We start from the raw sequence: 20,573 nt of genomic DNA, 5'->3' as shown, positions 1-20,573 counted from the left end.
ACCTATTTCAGTCTAGGCATGAAGAAGATCTTTAAGACACTTTCTATTTTCAATTGATTAGTACAATGACGATAGAGGTTCAAGATGAAGACTACCTATATCAGCCTTTGAATGATTCAAGGTTATGGAACTAGCCTCACTGTTGCTAGTTTTTCATAAAAAGATTATGTGATTTATGACTTAGATCAATGTAGCTTGAATAAAATAGCCGCATAAAAGCTTCAGCTTGTGAATTGACTATTATGGATAACCAAGATTAATTCCAAAACATAACAAGAAATCTCCAAAAGACTTCTTTGAAACCTTCCTTGAATGAAGAGGAAGTAAGATACTATGTAGAGGGAATTCCATGTCTAGTTTGTACTTGCAATGATTGTAGATGAAGTAGAATCTATGTTTATAGGTTTCAGCCCATGAATACCCTGTTTTAGCCTGAGATGAAGAGACCCAAAGTATCTCATAACATTGCCAAAAGATGTCCTTGAATCTTACTTACAAAGACTAAAGCTTGTAGACACTCATCTGAACCAAGAATAGCCCATGTTCTACCAAGATTAAAGAAGAGGATCACAAATAAAGCTTTAGCCCATAAATACCATGTTTTGGGCTGCCAAGATTATTCCAAGATGACACAAATAATCTCCCAAAGAGTATTTACAATGCCCTTACAAGGCAAGAGTGTTTAGATGCAGCAATTACAAGTGAAAATAGAGTATGTCTTCTTCTCATAAACCATGAGAATAGAAATGGAGCATTAGTGTGACATGATTCAGCCCATAAAGAGACTATTGGGCTGCATATAACAGTTCAAAATCAGAGCTTTATGTCTCCCAAGATCGCTTCTTGTTAGAGAAGAGAGTCTACATCCAAAGGTAGGTACATAAGACATTGCCCTTCTCTTCTTCTTTATAAATGCATGTACCTCTTGAACCATGCAAGAGATGCTTTGTAAAACAGAGATTCAGTCTATTAAAGAGCATTCTTGGGCCTTTCAGTTCAGCCCACAAGTCTTGATAATAAAGATCAAGAAGTGGAACAAGAGGCTCACTTGATAGGAGAGAGTTGCTACTCCATAGACATAGACACAAACAATGTTCAAAGCTTCCTTCTTTCTTCTTCCATGAGCATGAATGAATCCTTGAATGGGCTGCTACCCTCCTTTTTATACATATTTACTCAGTCTTACATAGCCAAGAGTGGCCTTCCATTTTCGTCAATACATGGGAAGAGTGGTACTCACATGTCAAGTGGAGTCTTCTTCAGATGCTTGTGGTTGCATGGCTTGAGCTCCTTTGTGTATGAGCTTCATTCTCCTCCATTCAAGATGCGCCCTATTTCAGTCCTAAGAACTGCCCGAAAAATGGGGCGCTGATCACACTGCCCTCTTATTTTCTTCCTTGACTATTTTGCATGTATCATTAGTCACACAAGTAAGGTGCAAGACATATACAGTGTCCTATGCTCACAAACATACTAACCTTCATGAACTTTAGTGGTTCTTCTTCATAATGAACTTGTGAGTCATGTTTTTGGAGTAAGTACATCACTGACACATGTAGTCAAGGCCTCAACCAAGCCATATGATTGTCCATGATCACATATACCATGACATATGTAGCATGACTTACAAAACTTCATTTTCTCAAGTAGTGAATATACTCTTAGAGAGGAAAGGTTTCAAGCACTCTAGGCATGAGTCTAGACATCCTCCCCATTAGGAACCATTGCATAGTCCACAGGGTATACTTGGGGCTAAGGAAATTCCCCCTTCTACCTACGAGATTGGTGAACCCTCTCATGCACATGATGAGCCCCTATTGAATTCCCTTGTCAACCATGTAGCCAACATTCGATTGAGGCCTTCTCACACCCTTGTTCGCAAATCCCCCACTCTCCCTAAGAGCCCCCATGCACCCTATATGAATCAGCCCCATCAAGGACAATATGGTACCAATGGCCAGCATGGCAACCATGGACAGCCTGGTTACAATGGACAACATGAGATTAATGCACACATGGGATGTATGGATAGCAAGGCATGTATGGCCACCACGCGATGTATGGGCAGCATGGCCCTAATGAATTGGGTGACAAGATCATTCTCACGAAGTACAATGGGCAATCCCTAATGAATTGCGTGACAAGATCATCCTCACAAAGTACAATGGGCAATCCTCCTCACCATATGACTTAGAGGAATGGACATCCAAGTTAGAGTCCTACTTTAATATCTACCCTTACACCGATTATCAAAAAATATTTTTTACTTCTCTCCACTTGGAAGGATTTTCCCACACATGGTAGTGCTATATCAATCGAGAGAATCATTAGTTCATTGACTAGGAAGATTTTAAAACGCATATGGTCCAATTTTTTGTGTCTCCTATTGAAAAAGAGCAGTTGGCAAGACCATGGTACACCCTTGACCAATGTAACCTCACTATACTTGAGTACACAAATCAATTCATGAACTTGACAATGTATGTGGAGAGCATTATCGATGATGCTAAATTGCACAAGTATATCTATGGGTTGGAACCAAGCCTATCGGTAGATGTCATGGCCCAAAAACCTACCACATTGTTTGATGCAATTGAACTAGCTGAGAGATATCCGAGAAAGTACGGTAAGAATGAACATTTTTAGTAAGGTTCTGGATAGCCTCGCATCCCTTCACGATCAGCCCCATAGGGAGGTGGTTTTCGAGGCACTTCTATGCCTAATAACAGCCCCAAAGTCCCCACTTACCCCTCCTTCTATGCTAAAAGAAAAATGGGTACTTTTGGGACAACATTTGGCCCTAATGTTGAGAATAAGTATGCTGGAAATAAATAGTCCACTGCATCACCTTCCCATGGATCCAGTAGCCAACACTTCATTTCTCTGGATGTTGTGAAGGAACGGAAGAAAAAGGGGCTATGATTTAAATGCGGAGATAAGTATACTACTAATCATGCCTCCAAATGCCCGTACAAGATAGCTAAGGTCAAGGTTCATAGCATGTACGTCATGGAAGATTGGCACAATGATAAGGATAACCTGCCCCCGACCAGGCTGAGCCTATGAAGGATGTTGATCACGAATAGTTCTATGACCCAGAGGATGGGTTTCCCTTCGATCCGAGTGGTGATCCATCATGGATACTTGATCTGGCACCCCACCCACCTACCACTTCCCTTTGCTCTCTCTCCCTGAACACTTGGACGGGTTTCGGAAGCCCCAAAACCCTCTGCATTCAAGGAAGCATCCATGGAAAGCATGTCTTCATCCTTGTGAACAGTGGTAGCACCCACAGTTTTGTCAATAAATCAACCATTGATTGGTTGAAATGCATCCCTATGGCATTACACCACCCCTTGAAGGTCCAAGTAGCAAATGGAGAAGAAGAAATCAACACGCATGTGTGTCCCGCAGTTCCCTTATGCTTGGTTGAAAATTATGTGGCATTGGTTGACCTCATTCCCTAGATACAGACCCCATTGATTTTGTCTTGGGCTGTGATTGGATGAAACAATTGGAAAAAATTACTATAGACTTCTCTCAGCTCTACATGGAGTTTATGATGCATGGACATCCCACATCCACCTAGAGGGAGTTCAAGATCATGCTGATTTTCAGCTCATTACAGCAAAGCAACTCAAAAGGGAGTTTAAGAAATGCTCACAAATCTTTGTTTTGCAATTGAATAAGGACGATTTGGGTCAGCCCTTTGCAGTATCTAATGATTCAATCTTGCAGGCCTTACTTGAGAAATAGGCCTTACTTGAGGAATATAGTGACCTATTTCAGATGCCTACAACCCTTCCTCCTAAGAGGCAAGTGGACCATCCACTGATTTAGAGTCTCATTCCAAGCCACTAAACAAGCCCCCTTATAGACTCTCCAAGTATGAGCATGAAGAGGTTGCAAAGCAAGTCAAGGAGTTGTTGGAGATGGGTTTCATTGAACTGAGCTCTTCCCCCTATGCATCCCCTGTCCTATTAGTCAAGAAGAAAGATGGCTCCTTTCACATGTGCATTGACTACAGAGACTTGAACAAAATCATGGTGAAGAACCGATTACCATCCCACGGATTGACGATTTACTAGATGAGTTAAAAGGGGCATGCTTTTTCACTAAGATTGACTTATGCTTTGGCTACTATCAGATTCGTATGAGGAAGGGAGATTAGGTCAAAACGGCCTTCAGGATTGATCGTGGACTTTATCATTTTCTAGTGATGCCTTTTGGGTTGACTAACGCCCCCGCCACATTTCAAAGCCTCATGAACAAAATCCTACAACCCTTTCTGTTCAAGTTTGTGCTTGTTTTCTTTGATGACATCCTCATTTACAGTAAGTCGTCCAAGGAGCACTTGACACATGTTAGAAGGGTGTTTGACATGTTGAGAGAGAGTTGACTCTTTGCTAAGGAGAGCAAATGCACCTTCATGTAGACATATGTGGAGTACTTGGGACACATTGTGAGCAAAAATGGCTCTGACTCGAAGAAGGTGCAATGTGTTAGAGACGGGCCCACTCCTTCCACCACCACTTCTTTGCATAGTTTCCTTGGTCTCTCTTCATTCTAGGTAGGGGTATTAGTACAGTATTGTTGCAAGGGCATGGTATGATTGCATTTGAGAGCCACAAGCTTGATGAGAAGGAGATGCAAATGAATGTATATGACCAAGAGATGTTGGCCATCCTCCATGACATCAAGAAATGGCACCACTATTTGTATAGCAACCGCTTCCAAGTAAAAAGTGACCACCGTATCCTCTAGTACTTCTTGACTCAGACCACTTTGACTCCTAAGCAAAGGCAATGGGTGGCAACCTTACAAAACTATGACTTTGACATTTTGCACACTCGGGGCAAGGATAATATTGTGGTTGATTCACTCTCTCGAATGTGGGCATGCAGAGTATCCTCTATCTCCAAATTGCATAATGATTGGGTTGAAGAGCTTCAAGAGTCTTACTTGTTAGATGATCACTTCAACCACATATTCCAGAAATTACAACATGGGGTCATGACTCAAAACTCCCAATATTAACTCAAGCATGGTCTTATTTGGTCCCATGGCAAGATTGTCATCCCACACACTTCCCCCTTCACGTAGAACATCATGGAAGAGATGCATTCTTGCCCCACTACTGGTCACTTGGGTGTTTTCAAAACATATGACAGGATTGCCAAGAGCTTTCATTGGAAAGGCTTATAGAGGGATGCCAAGGATTTTGTGGCCAAATGTGTTCCATGCCAACAGAACAAGGACAGTACTCTCAGGCCCATCGGCCTTTTGCAGCCTCTCCTTGTCCTTGAAGGGGAATGGACTCACATCACAATGGACTTTATCACTAGCCTTCCCACGACCAAGAAAGGGTGGAACAATATCTATGTGGTAGTTGATTGCCATACCAAATCTACCCACTTTATCCCTATTAAGACCCAATACATTGCCTCTAAAGTGGCCACTCAGTTTATGGAAAATGTCTTCAAGTTGCATGGCTTACCACAAGTCATAGTACATGATCAAGATGCAAAGTTTATGAGCAGCTTCTGGCAGACAATTTTCACCTCCATGGGGACCAAACTTGCTCCATCCACTGCATACCACCCTCAGATTGATGGCTAGATTGAAAGAGTGAACAAATGTCTTGAGACATATTTGAGGCACTTTTGCCATGATGTACAATACAATTGGGATACGTGGCTCCACTTAGCTGAGTTTGCATATAATAACTCCACACACTCTAGCATTGGAGTTTTCCCTTTTGAGGCCTTATATGGGTATAAGGTTCCCCTCCCCACAGTCTTACTTAATGAGAAGATCAACCCTCAGAGTCAGGCTGAGTTGGTGGAGCACATGCAAGCCTTACTTCAGCAATATAAAGTGAACCTTCAAAAAGCCCAAACACACATGAAACTCTATGTTGATGAGAAAATATGGCATTTGGAATTCCAAGAAGGGGAATTGGTCCTTTTGAAAGTGCCTAAGTCAAACTACTTGACCCTCAAAGAGGGCAGTAGTAACAAGGTGGCCCACCGCTTCTATGGCCCATACCAGATTTTGAAGAGAGTTGGTGACTTGGCCTACTGCTTAGAACTTTCCCCCACTACCAAAATCCACAATGTGTTTCATGTCAGCTAGCCGAAACCCTTCATGGGCTCCTCAATTGACTATGTGGAAGAGCTTCCCCCCATAGATGAAGAAGGCACCACTAAGTATATCCCTAAGGCCATCATTGGGCAGTGAGATAAGCACTTACGGTCTCGATCCATTAAAGAATACCTCATCAAATGGCAAGGCATACCCCTAGAAGAAGCCTCTTGGCGCCCAACAACCATTGTCGATGAATTCCTCTACCTCCAAATGGCCCCACGGCCTGAAGACTAGCTAGACATGCCCCATTTTACTACTCTATGCCTGTAGATTGCACACTATTTTAGAATAGTTTTGTACTTACCCAAATCTCAGGCATGTGCATCCTACATAGGCTGAAAGTAATCATCATAAGTTTCCTTTCGACATGTGGTAAACCCTATTTGGAGCAGCCTATCAAAAGTTATGACCCATTTACTTCAGTAGGCCAGTCCTGGACAACATGTTGTCCCTAGTCTTTACCCACCCAATTTCCATTGTAAAAGGGCTCAAAGTAGTACTCGACAACCCTCCCTTAGCCCACCCATCACTCCCCTCTACTTCTCCTTGTTTTTTAGGGCAACAACCTTCAGGGTTGGGATGGATTATAACAAGCGGGATACACACAGACTAGGGGTTAGACACCCAGTCACACTGATGACTGGGATATATAAGGTGTAAGAGTCCCAGATTAGGCAACAAGTTATTATCAAGAACATACTCTTCACCTTCATCTCCAGCTTCCATGGCTTTTTCCCTCCTTCCCTCCTCTTTTTTGTCTTTCCCTCTCCTCTTCTAGTCTTCTTTCTTCTTCTTCTTGCTCTCTTTCTCTCTCTTCCACTCTTCTCCTCTCTCCTCTTAGCTTCATTCATTACAATACATTTTTTACATACATAAGGGTCCCATATAAAGGGGTTACTTATAGATTGAATAGAAAAGGGTTACGTTTTATTAATGAAAAATTCACAGATAAAGATATTTATAAATAGACCTTGAATGCACGTGATATAGATGGTATACATATAGTGAATTCCCTGGGTCCATTGTATATGCCACATTATGTGCATGTGATGTATATATGAAGATAACAATACATTTGGTATAAGTAGTTTCTAATGTTTTGGATTGTGTGGCATTTCTTTTATGCTTGTCTTGGTAGTACAAAATGAGCTAAATGAATCCATTTTTTAATGAAACAAGGGTGCATATGCATGCATTGGAGCATTCCCTTACATGTAGATGAGAAGATAATGGATGTGGAGGACACAAACAATTCCTAAGTGCTTACAATAACAATCATTAACCAAAATGAATGTGTACCAACTAATCTCGAATACAAGTGGAAAATAGTTGCATAAAATGGTAAATGAAAACCCACTAGATATTAATGTACAATTTTTGAAAGGGCTCAATGAGATTAGGTCATTGACACACTCAAGAACACATTCTAAAGAAAAAAATATGATGTTTGAAAAGAATATACTCAAACACTCTACTAGATCGTTATTATTTAGCAACCTTGAAATAGCTTTGGCATAGAATCATGTACAATCTATGTTATTTAAGCATAATATCTCTCATAGGATGTAATTTTTTCAAATATGTTATCTTATAAGTGGAAAGGAGGAGAAGAGGTTGTATTTTGAAGGCCTAAAAAGTGGGACCTTCGAGTTGATGATGTGATATGTTGCTCTCCCATGACTTATGTTTATGCTTATAGCTACAAAATGATCGTGGTTTAGGAGAATATAGTAGTCAAGAGCCCAATTATCCATGTTGGTGAAATGGAGTGCCAAATGAGAGAGGTTGCTCGTGCACACTCTCAAATGTTGTCAATAATAGTCTCTCCCTTTTGGGAGTTGTGTATTCATTGCTGTGCTTGTCTTAAACTTCAAGGTTGGCTAACGTCAAAGGGTTGTTAAGTTCATCAAATTCCTTGTTATATGCTTGTATCAAGCTCTGCACAAACTTCTCCTCCTTCCTTCCCAAGCTTAATTTGAGGTAGTAAACCCCCAAAACCATGAAAGTCATGATCTCTAGTTATGTAATAAAGCAAAAGTATAAATTTTGACTAAAGCTAACTAACCAAAATTCAATACTCAAGATGTTTTAATTAAAAACATGTGTATATGTGTACAACAAAGCACTATTCATTCTAGCAACTTAATAATTTCCCTCAAAGTCTATCCCAATCAGAGTTGAAGGATCATAGAATTCAATGGTTCTGGTCCATGGACTACATACAAGTTGCTATTTCATTAATCAATCATTCCTATCATTGTTAACTATGAAAACCATGATTGCATTCAAGGAGTTGTTTAAGCTTGTTAAGATCTATATCTCAACCTATAGGGGATTTCATTACATCAAGGTTTATTGCTAAGCTTTTGAGAGAAAACTATTAATGTCATTTTGTGTACCACTCCAATGAATGTACTAACTTAGAGTTATTAGAGTTTCATTAGCCACATATTGAAAAATTTTGCAATTTACTTATAGGGTGATGATATGTCGTGCTTATTCCTAAGCTTCCAAGAGAAAACTATTAAGATCATCATGTGTGCCACTTCAATGAATGTACTAATTATGTTAATCATAGAGTTATCAGCATGTCATTAGCCACAAATTTAAAAAACTTGCAATTTACTTATAGGGTGGTATGTCATAACAATTATTTGAATTTGACATGACCCCCAGAGAGCTAGTTCATGGTGCATTAGTGAGGAAGGTGCATTTGAAGCAAAAAGATACATAGAGGTGAGTCTCATGAGCACATTGAACGTATTGGGATTTACCTCTAGAGGCACACCAAATATTGTAAAAGTTGAGAATCAAGAGGACCACTAAATCATTTTGGCACCAAAATATCAATTCTTGAACATTGAAATGCTAGTAATGGCCACACTAGGAAAAGGGTGGTGTCCATGCAGTATGTTTCACTCCATGTGTTTATGTTGCACCTTAAGCCCCTCCTCCAAGCTCTTCTTTAATAGGGATTTACGTTTGTCCCCTGCACCCCATTAGGGTTTCATGTCACAAGTGATGCTCTTGGCATTGAGGCCAACAACTTTTCCAAGCACAATTCTTTTAGAGGTAATAACAAGTTTTTTCTTTTTGCACACATGTGGTCATTGCCAAGCCACAAATCCAAATTTGGGCCATCTGAACTCCTAGAGAGGCTCCCCAAACTACTTTAAGTTCCAAAGCAAGGATTGCTTTTTCTTCCTCTAAGAGTAACTTTTTAGAATGATAATTCGCCACACCACCATACCATGTAAAAGTATATACCCTAATGGACAATGCTAACAAATAATGGTTATTTACTTGGTCTTCTATGCCTACTTCATAAATGCAACCCAACTAAGTGGAGATCTCACTTACAAACTTGGTTGATATGCCATTACTCATCTCTAAGTAATCAAAATGTATATATTTAGAAGATTCTTCCGGGTTGCAATATCAGCAGTCATGGTGCTTATCCTTGTGAGAACTCTTTCTTAGAGATTATTTTAATAAGAATTTGATTTAGTCTAAAGATAAGGGATAAACTTTGAAAGTTAGAGCTACATAAGAAAAGTAGATATAATATTAGCTATCAAATTGGTGGTCTCTAGGCATGTATTATCAAATGTAAATGGTCATGCACATATTTAATGTTGGGTATTTTGTGAAACTTGAGCTATAATTGTGAGGGAATGTTAGCCTATTGGAGTCTATAACTTTTAGTCCCTAAAAAAGGATTACTTCATTCACTATTAGATGTTGAGCCTCTTAGTTCTTATTGATAAAGTAATCAATTTGCCAATGGTTCTATAAGAGGAGTGCACCAATCCAAATGTCTTTGATAGGGAAGTCAATGCCCCCTATGTACACATTGATGAAAATGATGAGCTTGCTTCTACATTTGAAGGGTGCCGCCTATGCACACATAGGAATGCAAGATTACAAGTTTGGCAAGCTTATTAATAAGATGAGAGAGAGGAAAATGAGTTTTTTGGATAGTGCAAGCCTAAGTAGGTGGGTCTCCTCTCAAACTTTCAAGTAAAGGTAGGGTAATGGGGCCAGTAGGTTGTCACTAAATGTGAGCTCCTTTGATCTTTTAAAATTTGTTGCAGACCTACAACTAGGCAACATTACGCCTCCTCTTGCACAAGAGTGGGAAAATAAATTGCGCATGTAGATATGCAACAAATCAAAGTGCTTTAGTGTTAAATAAATAAGTTGCACCCAAGGACCAATAAATGAAACAACTTGTAGAGAATTGCTTTGCAATCTCAATCGACCATTCGATGTGCTGAAGTTGAAATGTATGCCATTGATCATTTACATGAAGTGCACCTCTTTTGGAGTGTGTAACATTCTTTCTTAGGGAGGTGCACCCTTATTGGCCCTGCTACCCTACTGATAATTTTAGTAAGTAAGAAGGCAAAAGAACAAACCACGCCATGTCCTTATTACTTTCAAAACTTGCAAAGGTTGCGTGTGACACGACCCTCACAGCCTTAAAGTCATTTTCACATATATAAGTCTATAAATACAAGCATAAATATAAATATAAATATAAGTACAAATATATAGTGTGCGAGAGAGTTACATCTACGGATCTCATCATTCATGATATTCCATGGCGAAGACTGTCCAGGTACTTGTTTTCAATTGGAATCAAAGAGAATGCGCACAACGGAAGTTTCTGTTCGGTGTGGTTGTAATCTGTTAGATTAATTTTTTAACGCTACTTAGATAGATCGAGCAGCGATTAGAGCAAGATCCTATGATGGCCTGCGTCGTCAAATTTTACATGCCTCCTCTTTTTGTTGAATCGGTCCTTAAGGTGTGAATAATTATTAACAGGCGCAGAGAGAGAGAGAGAGAGAGAGAGAGAGAGAGCATGTGTAGCTCAGCTGGTAGGTGTAACACATGGTGACTAGATGGTCAATTCCTACAGCTGTACGTCATCTAGTAATATGAACAAAAAGGGGAGATTGGAACCTGGGTTTGTGGGTTGATTAAACAAGTGGGTTACCACTTTTTGGAGAGAGAGAGAGAGAGAGAGAGAGAGAGAGAGAGAGAGAGAGAGAGAGAGAGAGAGAGAGAGAGAGAGTGTGTGTGTGTGTGTGTGTGTGAAGTACTGTGAAAGATCATAGACTACAAAGGCATTAGTTTGCCACACTGGGGACAAAATGAATTAAATACCGCACACAATGTATCAATATTGAACATATTGTAATGTTGCTTACTATATGCAGGGAATCTATATAAATCCTTTGTTTCTTCCCTGATGTCATTATTTTATTAAGGGCATGTCACACCCATAAACTATTTACTGGAAAGATCTGCTTTATATGCATGTATTTACTTTGCATCGACTTGGATAAAGGAGAGAGCAGGGTTGAGAGGTTCGTCTGAAACACTTGAGGCATTGAGCTTCCCTTGCCAAAGATGAGCATTGCTTCTCTATCACCTGATGAATGTTGTATTGGTTATATAGTTTGGGACTTCGATGCAGTTGGCACTTGATGGTGTGCAAATTTCAAAGGATTGTGATGTCTATTGAAGGGGAATGTAGGGAACTGATTGTTTTAGTAATAGGGGATGGGGGATGGGAATGTTCAATGGCGACAGGGTTAGGATCGAGACAAGGTATGGCCAAAAGTAGGGGGCAGGGATGGGGGATGAGAAGGCTTACACAAATACCTTTTTAAATGCCCATAGTTACTAAATGCATGCATGTCTTGTAGTGGGTGGAGCTTTGGGTGAATGTATCCTATCATAGAACATGTGCATGCGCATGCATGGGTACATGTGCTTTTTATTGTAGGAACCATGTGTGAGATGTGGGCTGATTTGGTACGACTCTATATGGCACCCACCCACCAACCCCAGCGCTGCCCACTGTCCCCACCCCCCGCGTCAAGCAGGCCTGCAAACCCCCAAAAAAATCCCTTGTTAGCCGTTCTTGACAAGAAGGGAATGGCCAAAACTGGGGGAGATTGTCAAAGATGGGATAGGGAGAGAAAAACTATGTGGAGTGATGGATCAATAAATGTGTGGAGACACTCAATGTGGTAGCTATAAACAAGCAAGGGATGCTAAATCTGGCAGATTGTTGCCCATGATGGCCAACCTGATTCCATCTAAGAAAAATGTCGGCCATACCAGCTGAAAGCGGGCCAATCGTAGGCTGCAGAGGAGGCATCTAGCTGCCCATCTACCACAAGTGCACTCCACTAGATTAGTGTGCAGCGTGAACAGGCTTAAGTGAACTAGTGGATAAAATAGAAAAGGAACCTTAATCTCCACCTAATGTGCCTGAAATGGAAAAGATTGACACACAAGAATGACAGACAAACAGTGTAGAGTGACCAATGTCCTTGTTTGACTCAGATTAAGGCTGACAAGCAGGAAATGTACAGAGAAGAAGATAATGAATAATGTGTCTGCAAATAGTCCTTCCTCTAGCAGAGTGCTGTTTTTGCATGGGGTGCTCGAATGATGCTACAGTTGCACCTCATTGGAATACTCTCAGTGGGGAAGTGGCCACTCACTCCACAAGGTTGACCACTCCTCCCCTCTCTCTCTCTTTTTAGTTGCTCCTCTTGGTTCAATTACATGATCTTGCTAGATTGACATCTTTTGATAAATCTATATATAGCTCGAGCAACAAGCTTTGATGTGGTTGTAAATTGTCTTTTGGCACTGTAAATCATTGCCTTCAACGTCCTATGATGCTCTTTTATTGTGTTTTGTGTCTTGTTGTTCTTGCTCGATTTTTGCTCCAATGATAATTCTAGATACATCTTTGCCAAGTCCAATGCTCTTCGCATTCTGCATTGTCATCACTATCACTACACACGGCTTCACTTGTTCCTTTGTTAGCAAACATGTTTTCTTTTGCCTTTTTTTGTGTCTGTCTCTTGGTTGTGAGCCTTTGGTGAGGACATTCGGAGCTTTGGTGTGCTCCATGTCTGTCAATCTTTTATGCATGACAAGGGTGTTCATCTTGGTCACATTAGGTGGAGGTTTCCTATATTTGTAGGCACCTTGCTACAACATCATTAGACATCTAGATCAGCATTTTTGTTGCTCGGCATGCCATGTGGGCCATGGCATTCTCGAATAGGTGATTGTTTTCCTTTGTATTTTGGGCATGGCAGCAAAGAAACACGTTTCTTTGAGTTCAAAACTTATGAAATGTTTGTTGAAGTAAGAAATGCTTTTGAGAGTAAAAATGTACATGTGTTTTTGGGTTGGGTTGGGAGCCAAAAAACATGGCTTTTTTGACAAAAATGTTGGGCACTGTTAAACATGATGATCATGATGAGTAATGACTGGTGAGGGCTCAAGATTTTGAATGAGAGATTGAAAGACTTACTTTTTTGAGATTTTGTTTGGTTATTGGACTTTGTCAATCTAGTATCTATTCTTGTCTTGAGAGTTGATTATTATACGACTTTAGTCTCATTTATGAGTTACTTACGATATATTATTTTTCATTCTGGATGTTGATATTTTATCAATTTGTTTTGGAATGAAAATCATGATATTGCAGCTTGACGTAGTCCAAGACATGTATGGGCAGTACAACATACATGGGCAGCGTGTAGCACATGGCATACATGGGCAGCAAGGCCCAAATGAGCTGCGTGACAAGATTGTGTTTGCTAAGTTTAATGGGCAATCCTCATCTCCATATTGTACATGGGCTATTTGCATGGTTATTTCAATTTTCTTTATGTGATATGTATAGGGTAGTTAGGTATGATCCCTCCAGTACGTGGACTTAGTACGGTACCGATTTTTTCATTTTGGATGTTGACATTTTATCAATTTGTTTTGGAATGAAAATCATGATGTTGCAACTTGACTTGATCCATATTGTACATGGACTATTTACATGGTTATTTCAATTTTCTTTATGTGATATGTATAGGATAGTCAGGTATGATCTGTCTAGTTTGTGGATTTAGTACGGTATCGAACGTACATAAAAAATGTCGGATAAAATCTGTTGTTTCATACAATCATTAAAAACTATATAGAAATTTAAGGGTTAGGTTAGTGAATATTACTTGTTTCAACATGAGAGTGGCTATCCATGAGATAAGAGTGCCACAAGGCATTATCCACCCAATACTAATATAGTTTACAAACCACAAATGTCTTTGCTTTAGTTTTCAATAATGAGTCATGAACATGATGAGAGATTGAGTCAAAATATAAATCCAAGACTCTAGTTACAAGTAATTTCCAAGATCCAATTTCATTTATAATATTGAAAATAATGTACAATGGATCAAAAAAAGAAGCTAGCTACAATGATGGATTATGATTCATGGATCATGGTATGACTAGTCACAAGTGGATCTACACATAGAGCTACACATACGGGATGAGACACAAGAGGAAGGATGGAGAGGTGGAGAGAAGTGGATGGAGGAGATCCGAGAGAGAAGAGTAGAGGAGCTTATAAGAGAGAGGTAGAAGAAGAGGAGATGGTAAATGAGGTGCAAGTAGTGGTCAGTGAATATAAAGAGGAAAAGGATAAAGCCAAAAATTGGCCTTTGAAGAATACCAACTTGAAAAAAAAAGGGGGACAAGAATTGGACGGATCATACACGACCCCCTAGACTAGATGGATCGTACTATATGGATCCGGAATGCAACCTTGGATATGTATGAATCATAGTGTTTCAAGTTTGAACCATACTATAGCTTGTACAAAGACTAACCTTGATGTAAGTCAATAATGGATCATAGATGTGTAACATATTATTCTCAATTGACTCTCGTGTATTATCACTCAGGCTTGATTGACATTTTTTTGTTTAAGAGAGAGAGAGTTCCATAGAGATTTAAAACTTCTTTTCCTAGTTAAAACTATAAAAAGTCCCTATATAAAAGAATCCGTGTTTCTTATTCTACCCCCTCTTGAAAGAAACTTGCAAAACACGTTTTTGACATTTCGTTTCTAAACGTTTCTGACTTTTGTGGCTGCTATTATTTTTGGGCATTTAAGTGGTAGGTTGGCCATCTTGATAGGCAGTTGGCTGGTTAATAGTAGGTTCAACATGCATTTAGGTAGGTCAGCTAGATTCCTGATCTTTTCCTAGCTAGGGCATCTATTCATGATCATTCTCATCAAAATCTCCACATCTCGCGTTCCCTTATTTGGCCAAAATCAGTTCATACTGCTGTTGCAGTCATCTTTTTTCTCCAGCCATCATCATCATCTCTCTCCTTTTGGAGTTAGATCTCTTTCTTGCTCATAGCTCGGTGCCCTTATTGATAAAGCTTAGCCACATGTGCATGGGCTGTCATTATCTTCATCTGTTTGTTTCATATCAGTTTTTGTTCCTTTGTCTTCATTGTGGTTGTTCTTTTCTCTTTGTGTCTCTTGCTTATGCTCTGGCAGTGTCACTAGAATGGGAAATGAACTCAATGATTTAAACTTCACTAAGATTTTTAATTAAAATGGACTTTAATTCTTAGCATGGTGACATTGTATCGGCCATGAAGGATTTGACATTAGACATATACAATGAATAAGCATATAGGCTATGAGATACAAGGACATGGCAAAAGGAACAAGATGTAATGTGAAACTTCATTTCATTTGAAAAATTACACCTTAAAATTAATGATTGTTGAACGGTTTCGCCCAATAAGCATGATGCCTAAGTTGTAAAGCAAGTTTAGTGCTTAAGTTTCATCTAGTGAGCAGCTCATGTATGATTAATAAGCCATTGATTAATTAGCCCTTGATCAAACTAAGGAGCAGTTGATGACTTATTTAGAAAGTTGATTTGACTATGTGGTGTCTCTTTCTCGCTCATTTGATCAGCCTAAGTTTGTAGACAACCATCCTTCTTTTCTTTGTTGCAGAATTGAAGCTTTCAGTTATGGAGCATGAGCTGATAGTGTGAATGGAGTTAGGACAATAACCAAACTTCTCCTCTTTGCATGAGCTCTATAATGCCATTTACAATAAGATAGATTGTTCTTTTTTAAGTCTATACTCTTGAAATAGAATATTATAGCATAATAGGTGGAGATTCTCCCTTCTTCTTTGAGATCTCAAGCCTTGTGCACTCTCTAGGCAACTTTGTCCAGCAAAAAGTGAATCTCTTATAATTTCCTTGTGAGAAATGTTAGCAGATATGTTAGTTCATGGCTGAGTCTATGTATGTGATTTAGTGAGCTAGGGCATCGGGATATTATCTTGATTATTTAGGCATTTTATGATTGTCATTTTAGCATTTATTTTGGCCAACTTGACATGATTTATGGCATTATTTTTACCTCTTTATTTAGGCTTTTTGTAACCAGCCTTTCTTCTCAGATAGGGTGGCAAATAACTTGATTAAGTATCATTTACAGCAATTAACAAATTCATAAAATTGAAAAGTATACTTTACCATATAATCTTGGACATTGGATACCCTGTTGGCCCCAAAATTGGCGTCCCTTTCGGTATTTATTTAACTTAATTGAAGAAGAAATTGATGTACGATGGGATTCTCCGAATCCCTTTCGATATTCCAACTCCCCTAGCTATTCAAAATGACTACCAAGTCTTTAATTTGACTTTCCCCTTGATTCAAGCAATCAATTGGCCTTCACCCGCTTTGATGGAGATGCAAAATGTCCCAAATTCAATTATTTGCTGTCCCTCCACTTAAATAGGCTAAAAACAGCTTCAGCCCTGTTGAATCCAAGTCTTGGACTTCCAATTTTTGGCACCCTTCTTGAGGCTGTTGCTAAACTCTAATTTTTGCTGCAGATTAGGGTTTACAGCAGAGAAATCTGAAATTTCTCATCCTCTGGTGATCTCAATGCTGCAATCTTTGGAGCAAGGCTGTAGAAAGGTTGGGAGATGAGAGAGAATTCTGAGGAGAGAGAAAATTTAGACTTTTGTTGCGAAAAAATAAAGAAAATCTGTCATTTACTGTTGTTGCCCTGTCTCAACAACTTGTAGATGTAAAGAACTGAAGAAAATCAGTCATTTACTATTGTTGCCCTGTCTCAACAGCTTGTAGATGTTGTCACCTGTTGTTGATTGGTCTTTTCTTGGCCCTGGCTGCCTTAGAAGGTCCTCCAATGGCTGCAAATTAGACCAGCAGCATCTCCTCCCTCTCTCTTGCAGGTTGAATATACTAAAAATGCCTCTCTCCAGTCTCTAAAAATGTTTTTCAATCTTTCATGGGCATTTTTAACAAGTAGCAGCCTTTTCTCTGGTGATCTCAATGCTGCAATCTTTGAAGCAAGGCTGTAGAAAGGTTGGGAGATGAGAGAGAATTCTGAGGAGATAGAAAATTCAAACTTTTGTTGCAAAGAAATAAAGAAAATCTGTCATTTACTGTTGCTGCTCTGTCTCAACAACTTGTAGATGAAAGAACTGAAGAAAATTAGTCATTTACTATTGCTGCCCTGTCTCAACAGCTTGTAGATGCTGTCACCTGCTGTTGATTGGTCTTTTCTTGGCCTTGGCTGCCTTAGAAGGTCCTCCAATGGCTGCAAATTAGACCAGCAGCATCTCCTCCCTCTCTCTTGCAAGGTGAATACACTAAAAATGCCTCTCTCCAATCTCTAAAAACGTTTTTCAATCTTGCATGGGCATTTTTAACGAGTGGTAGCCTTTCCAAATGGTTTTTCGAGCATTATTCATAATTAAATATTAATTTTCAATATTTAAATGTTGAAAATTGATCTAATAATTATTTCAGTATCCTAAAAAATAATTTGATTGGCCAATAATTAAATTGGCTAGGCAACTTCAGTTCCTGAGTGTCTCTGTGCCATCTTTGACCATCAGATTGATGTTAGGTACTATTAAATGCCACTTTTTTAGTGTCATCAACTGACACTTATGGCCAAATGAATGACCTAGGCCAACAGCATGCACGAGATACCACCAAGTATCTGTGCGCCATAACTTATAGCAACTTTTGCCTTTGACATAATGTGATTTTCTTGGGTCCCGTGCTCGTAAATTTACTGTAACCTCGATTACATCTCACATGTACAACATTTACTTAACCATGTGATTAAAAATTAATCCACATGTTAAGTGAGGTTTCAAAAATACATGTCCTTATGACACTTCTTCTCCACATTCATTGATCATTCATCACTTGATTGGTTTTGGTGGAGGCAAACCAGGTGCCAGTGCCTTCATAACTAGTGACTCACATTGGTTTTGTATTGTCTCATATCTTGGTATATGGATTCCATTTCCTGAGTATCTCTTTGCTTTTGAGTTCCTTGTGCAGTGCTCTTTTCCTTTGCAGTGTTTCTCTTTCTCTTTTCTTTGTCTCTTGTGTTTAACAGTCTATTACATCAGTTTTCCACGCTTCCATCACTGCATCCACTTCTGACAAGAAATTACTCTAGTTTAAGAGGAATAGTGTGGGATTGCATGGGGATTATGTAGGATATTTGTCAAAGTAAATGCTCTATAAATTTGAGCTCAAATGTTAGCCATCATTTTTAAAGATTGGCAGGCTGAATTATTCATGTGCATTTATAAACACTTTAAAGTTGGTTGGAGACTAACATTGAAGGTGAGGAGGTCATTTGCACTTGTGGATCAGTCGTGCTACGTAGGAAAATGCATATGGTATGGATCAGAGCAATTCCCCTTTGGTTTCAGGTATGAGTTAAATGTTAATTTGTTGTGGCAATAGTGTAGGTTTGAATTCACTCAGTTTGACAATGAATTGGGTGTAGAAAATGCATGAAATGAGAGCGGATTTTAAAGGTCATTTTTGAAGCGGAAAAGAGCCTCAGAGGCCATAAAAGACCAAATTTTCACGCAAAATAAACGGTTGCAGATTGATGAGCTAGATGTAGGATATTTGTCAAAGCAAATGCTCCATAAAATTGAGCTCAAATGTTAGCCATCATTTTTAAAGATTGGCAGGCTGAATTATTCATGTGCATTTATAAACACTTTAAAGTTGGTTGGAGACTAACATTGAAGGTGAGGAGGTCATTTGCACTTGTGGATCAGTCGTGCTACGTAGGAAAATGCATATGGTAGGGATCAGAGCAATTCCCCTTTGGTTTCAGGTATGAGTTAAATGTTAATTTGTTGTGGCAATAATGTAGGTTTGAATTCACTCAGTTTGACAGTGAATTGGGTGTAGAAAATGCATGAAATGAGAGCGGATTTTAAAGGTCATTTTTGAAGCGGAAAAGAGCCTTAGAGGCCATAAAAGACCAAATTTTCATGCAAAATAAACGGTTGTAGATTGATGAGCTAGATGTAGGATATTTGTCAAAGCAAATGCTCCATAAAATTGAGCTCAAATGTTAGCCATCATTTTTAAAGATTGGCAGGCTGAATTATTCATGTGCATTTATAAACGCTTTAAAGTTGGTTGGAGACTAACATTGAAGGTGAGGAGGTCATTTGCACTTGTGGATCAGTCGTGCTACGTAGGAAAATGCATATGGTAGGGATCGGAGCAATTCCCCTTTGGTTTCAGGTATGAGTTAAATGTTAATTTGTTGTGGCAATAATGTAGGTTTGAATTCACTTAGTTTGACAATGAATTGGGTGTAGAAAATGCATGAAATGAGAGCGGACTTTAAAGGTTATTTTTGAAGCAGAAAAGAGCCTGAGCGGCCATAAAAGACCAAATTTTCATGCAAAATAAACGGTTGCAGATTGATGAGCTAGAGTTTTCCTAGATGGAGTTTGATGCCAGGAACCCAACGCAAGTTTGGGTTCCTCGATCGGAATCCATTTGACCCCCCATTTAGTCCCCGTGCGCAAGGTTTGGTGTTATGAAGTATCTGTGTGATTTGGGAGTTGGAAAGTGCATGACGGTGGCTAGGTTTATGGATTCTGACGTCACAAAGCCAGCCCTCTAGACGGATCTCAAATCGGAGCTCTTTTGCCCCTCCGAAGTTGGAAAAAACTACTTGGCAAAGAGTGTGAACACAAAAAAATTTGAACTAGTTTGGTTAAAACAAAGCTTAAGCCTTAGGTAGTGGCTTTTGCAAAGTTTAGGGCAAAGCACTAGGATTGATGAACAGGGTTGAGGTGTTGTACAACAAACCAAATTAGTTTGGAATTGAGATTTGTGTGTATTACACATTGTTTTGTAATGCACAGTATTGTGGGATCAAGTTTACATCTCCAATGTCACTTTTGCAGGTGAACTGAATTGAATAGTGATAAAGAATTATTGTAAGGGGTTTCAACCTTTGGGTCCTATTGTGTGTTGTCTACCATGCAAGAGTGTTTGAGCTCTCCTCATGTGTGAGGTGAGTGTGTGTTTGTCTTGACTCAAGTGCAAGTATGAGCCACTTTAATTTCATTTCGGCGAGGGATTCCAAGATATCACCATCTTCTTCAAGGAGGTGAGCCTATGGTTGTCTCACATGTAGGTATAAGTTGCTATAGTTTGTTACTAGCATAGGATTTTGGGACATTGCCATCT

General features: G+C 39.3%; 1 protein-coding gene across 4 annotated transcripts in view; it reads left to right on the top strand.

Moving 5' to 3' along the window:
* Positions 1 to 10,696: 10,696 nt before the first annotated feature.
* The window catches only part of LOC148013676 (uncharacterized), a 28,354-nt gene continuing 18,477 nt past the window's right edge, over positions 10,697 to 20,573 (top strand). The window contains exon 1 of one of the 4 annotated variants that reach the window (XM_087668414.1): positions 10,697 to 10,768. In XM_087668414.1, the coding sequence (XP_087524540.1) occupies positions 10,751 to 10,768 (18 nt within the window). In that variant the 5' untranslated portion in view covers positions 10,697 to 10,750. The remainder of the gene's footprint in view (positions 10,769 to 20,573) is intronic. The other 3 variants (XM_087668415.1, XM_087668413.1, XM_087668416.1) reach the window with 3 other exon arrangements.

This window comes from Lygodium microphyllum, chromosome 26, assembly GCF_053477565.2.
Source record: "Lygodium microphyllum isolate KBCC chromosome 26, Lygodium_microphyllum_v1.1.10, whole genome shotgun sequence".
Taxonomy (NCBI): Eukaryota; Viridiplantae; Streptophyta; class Polypodiopsida; order Schizaeales; family Lygodiaceae; genus Lygodium; species Lygodium microphyllum.
The sequence above is the reverse complement of the archived record's forward strand: the minus strand, read 5'-3'. Positions and strand labels throughout refer to the sequence as shown.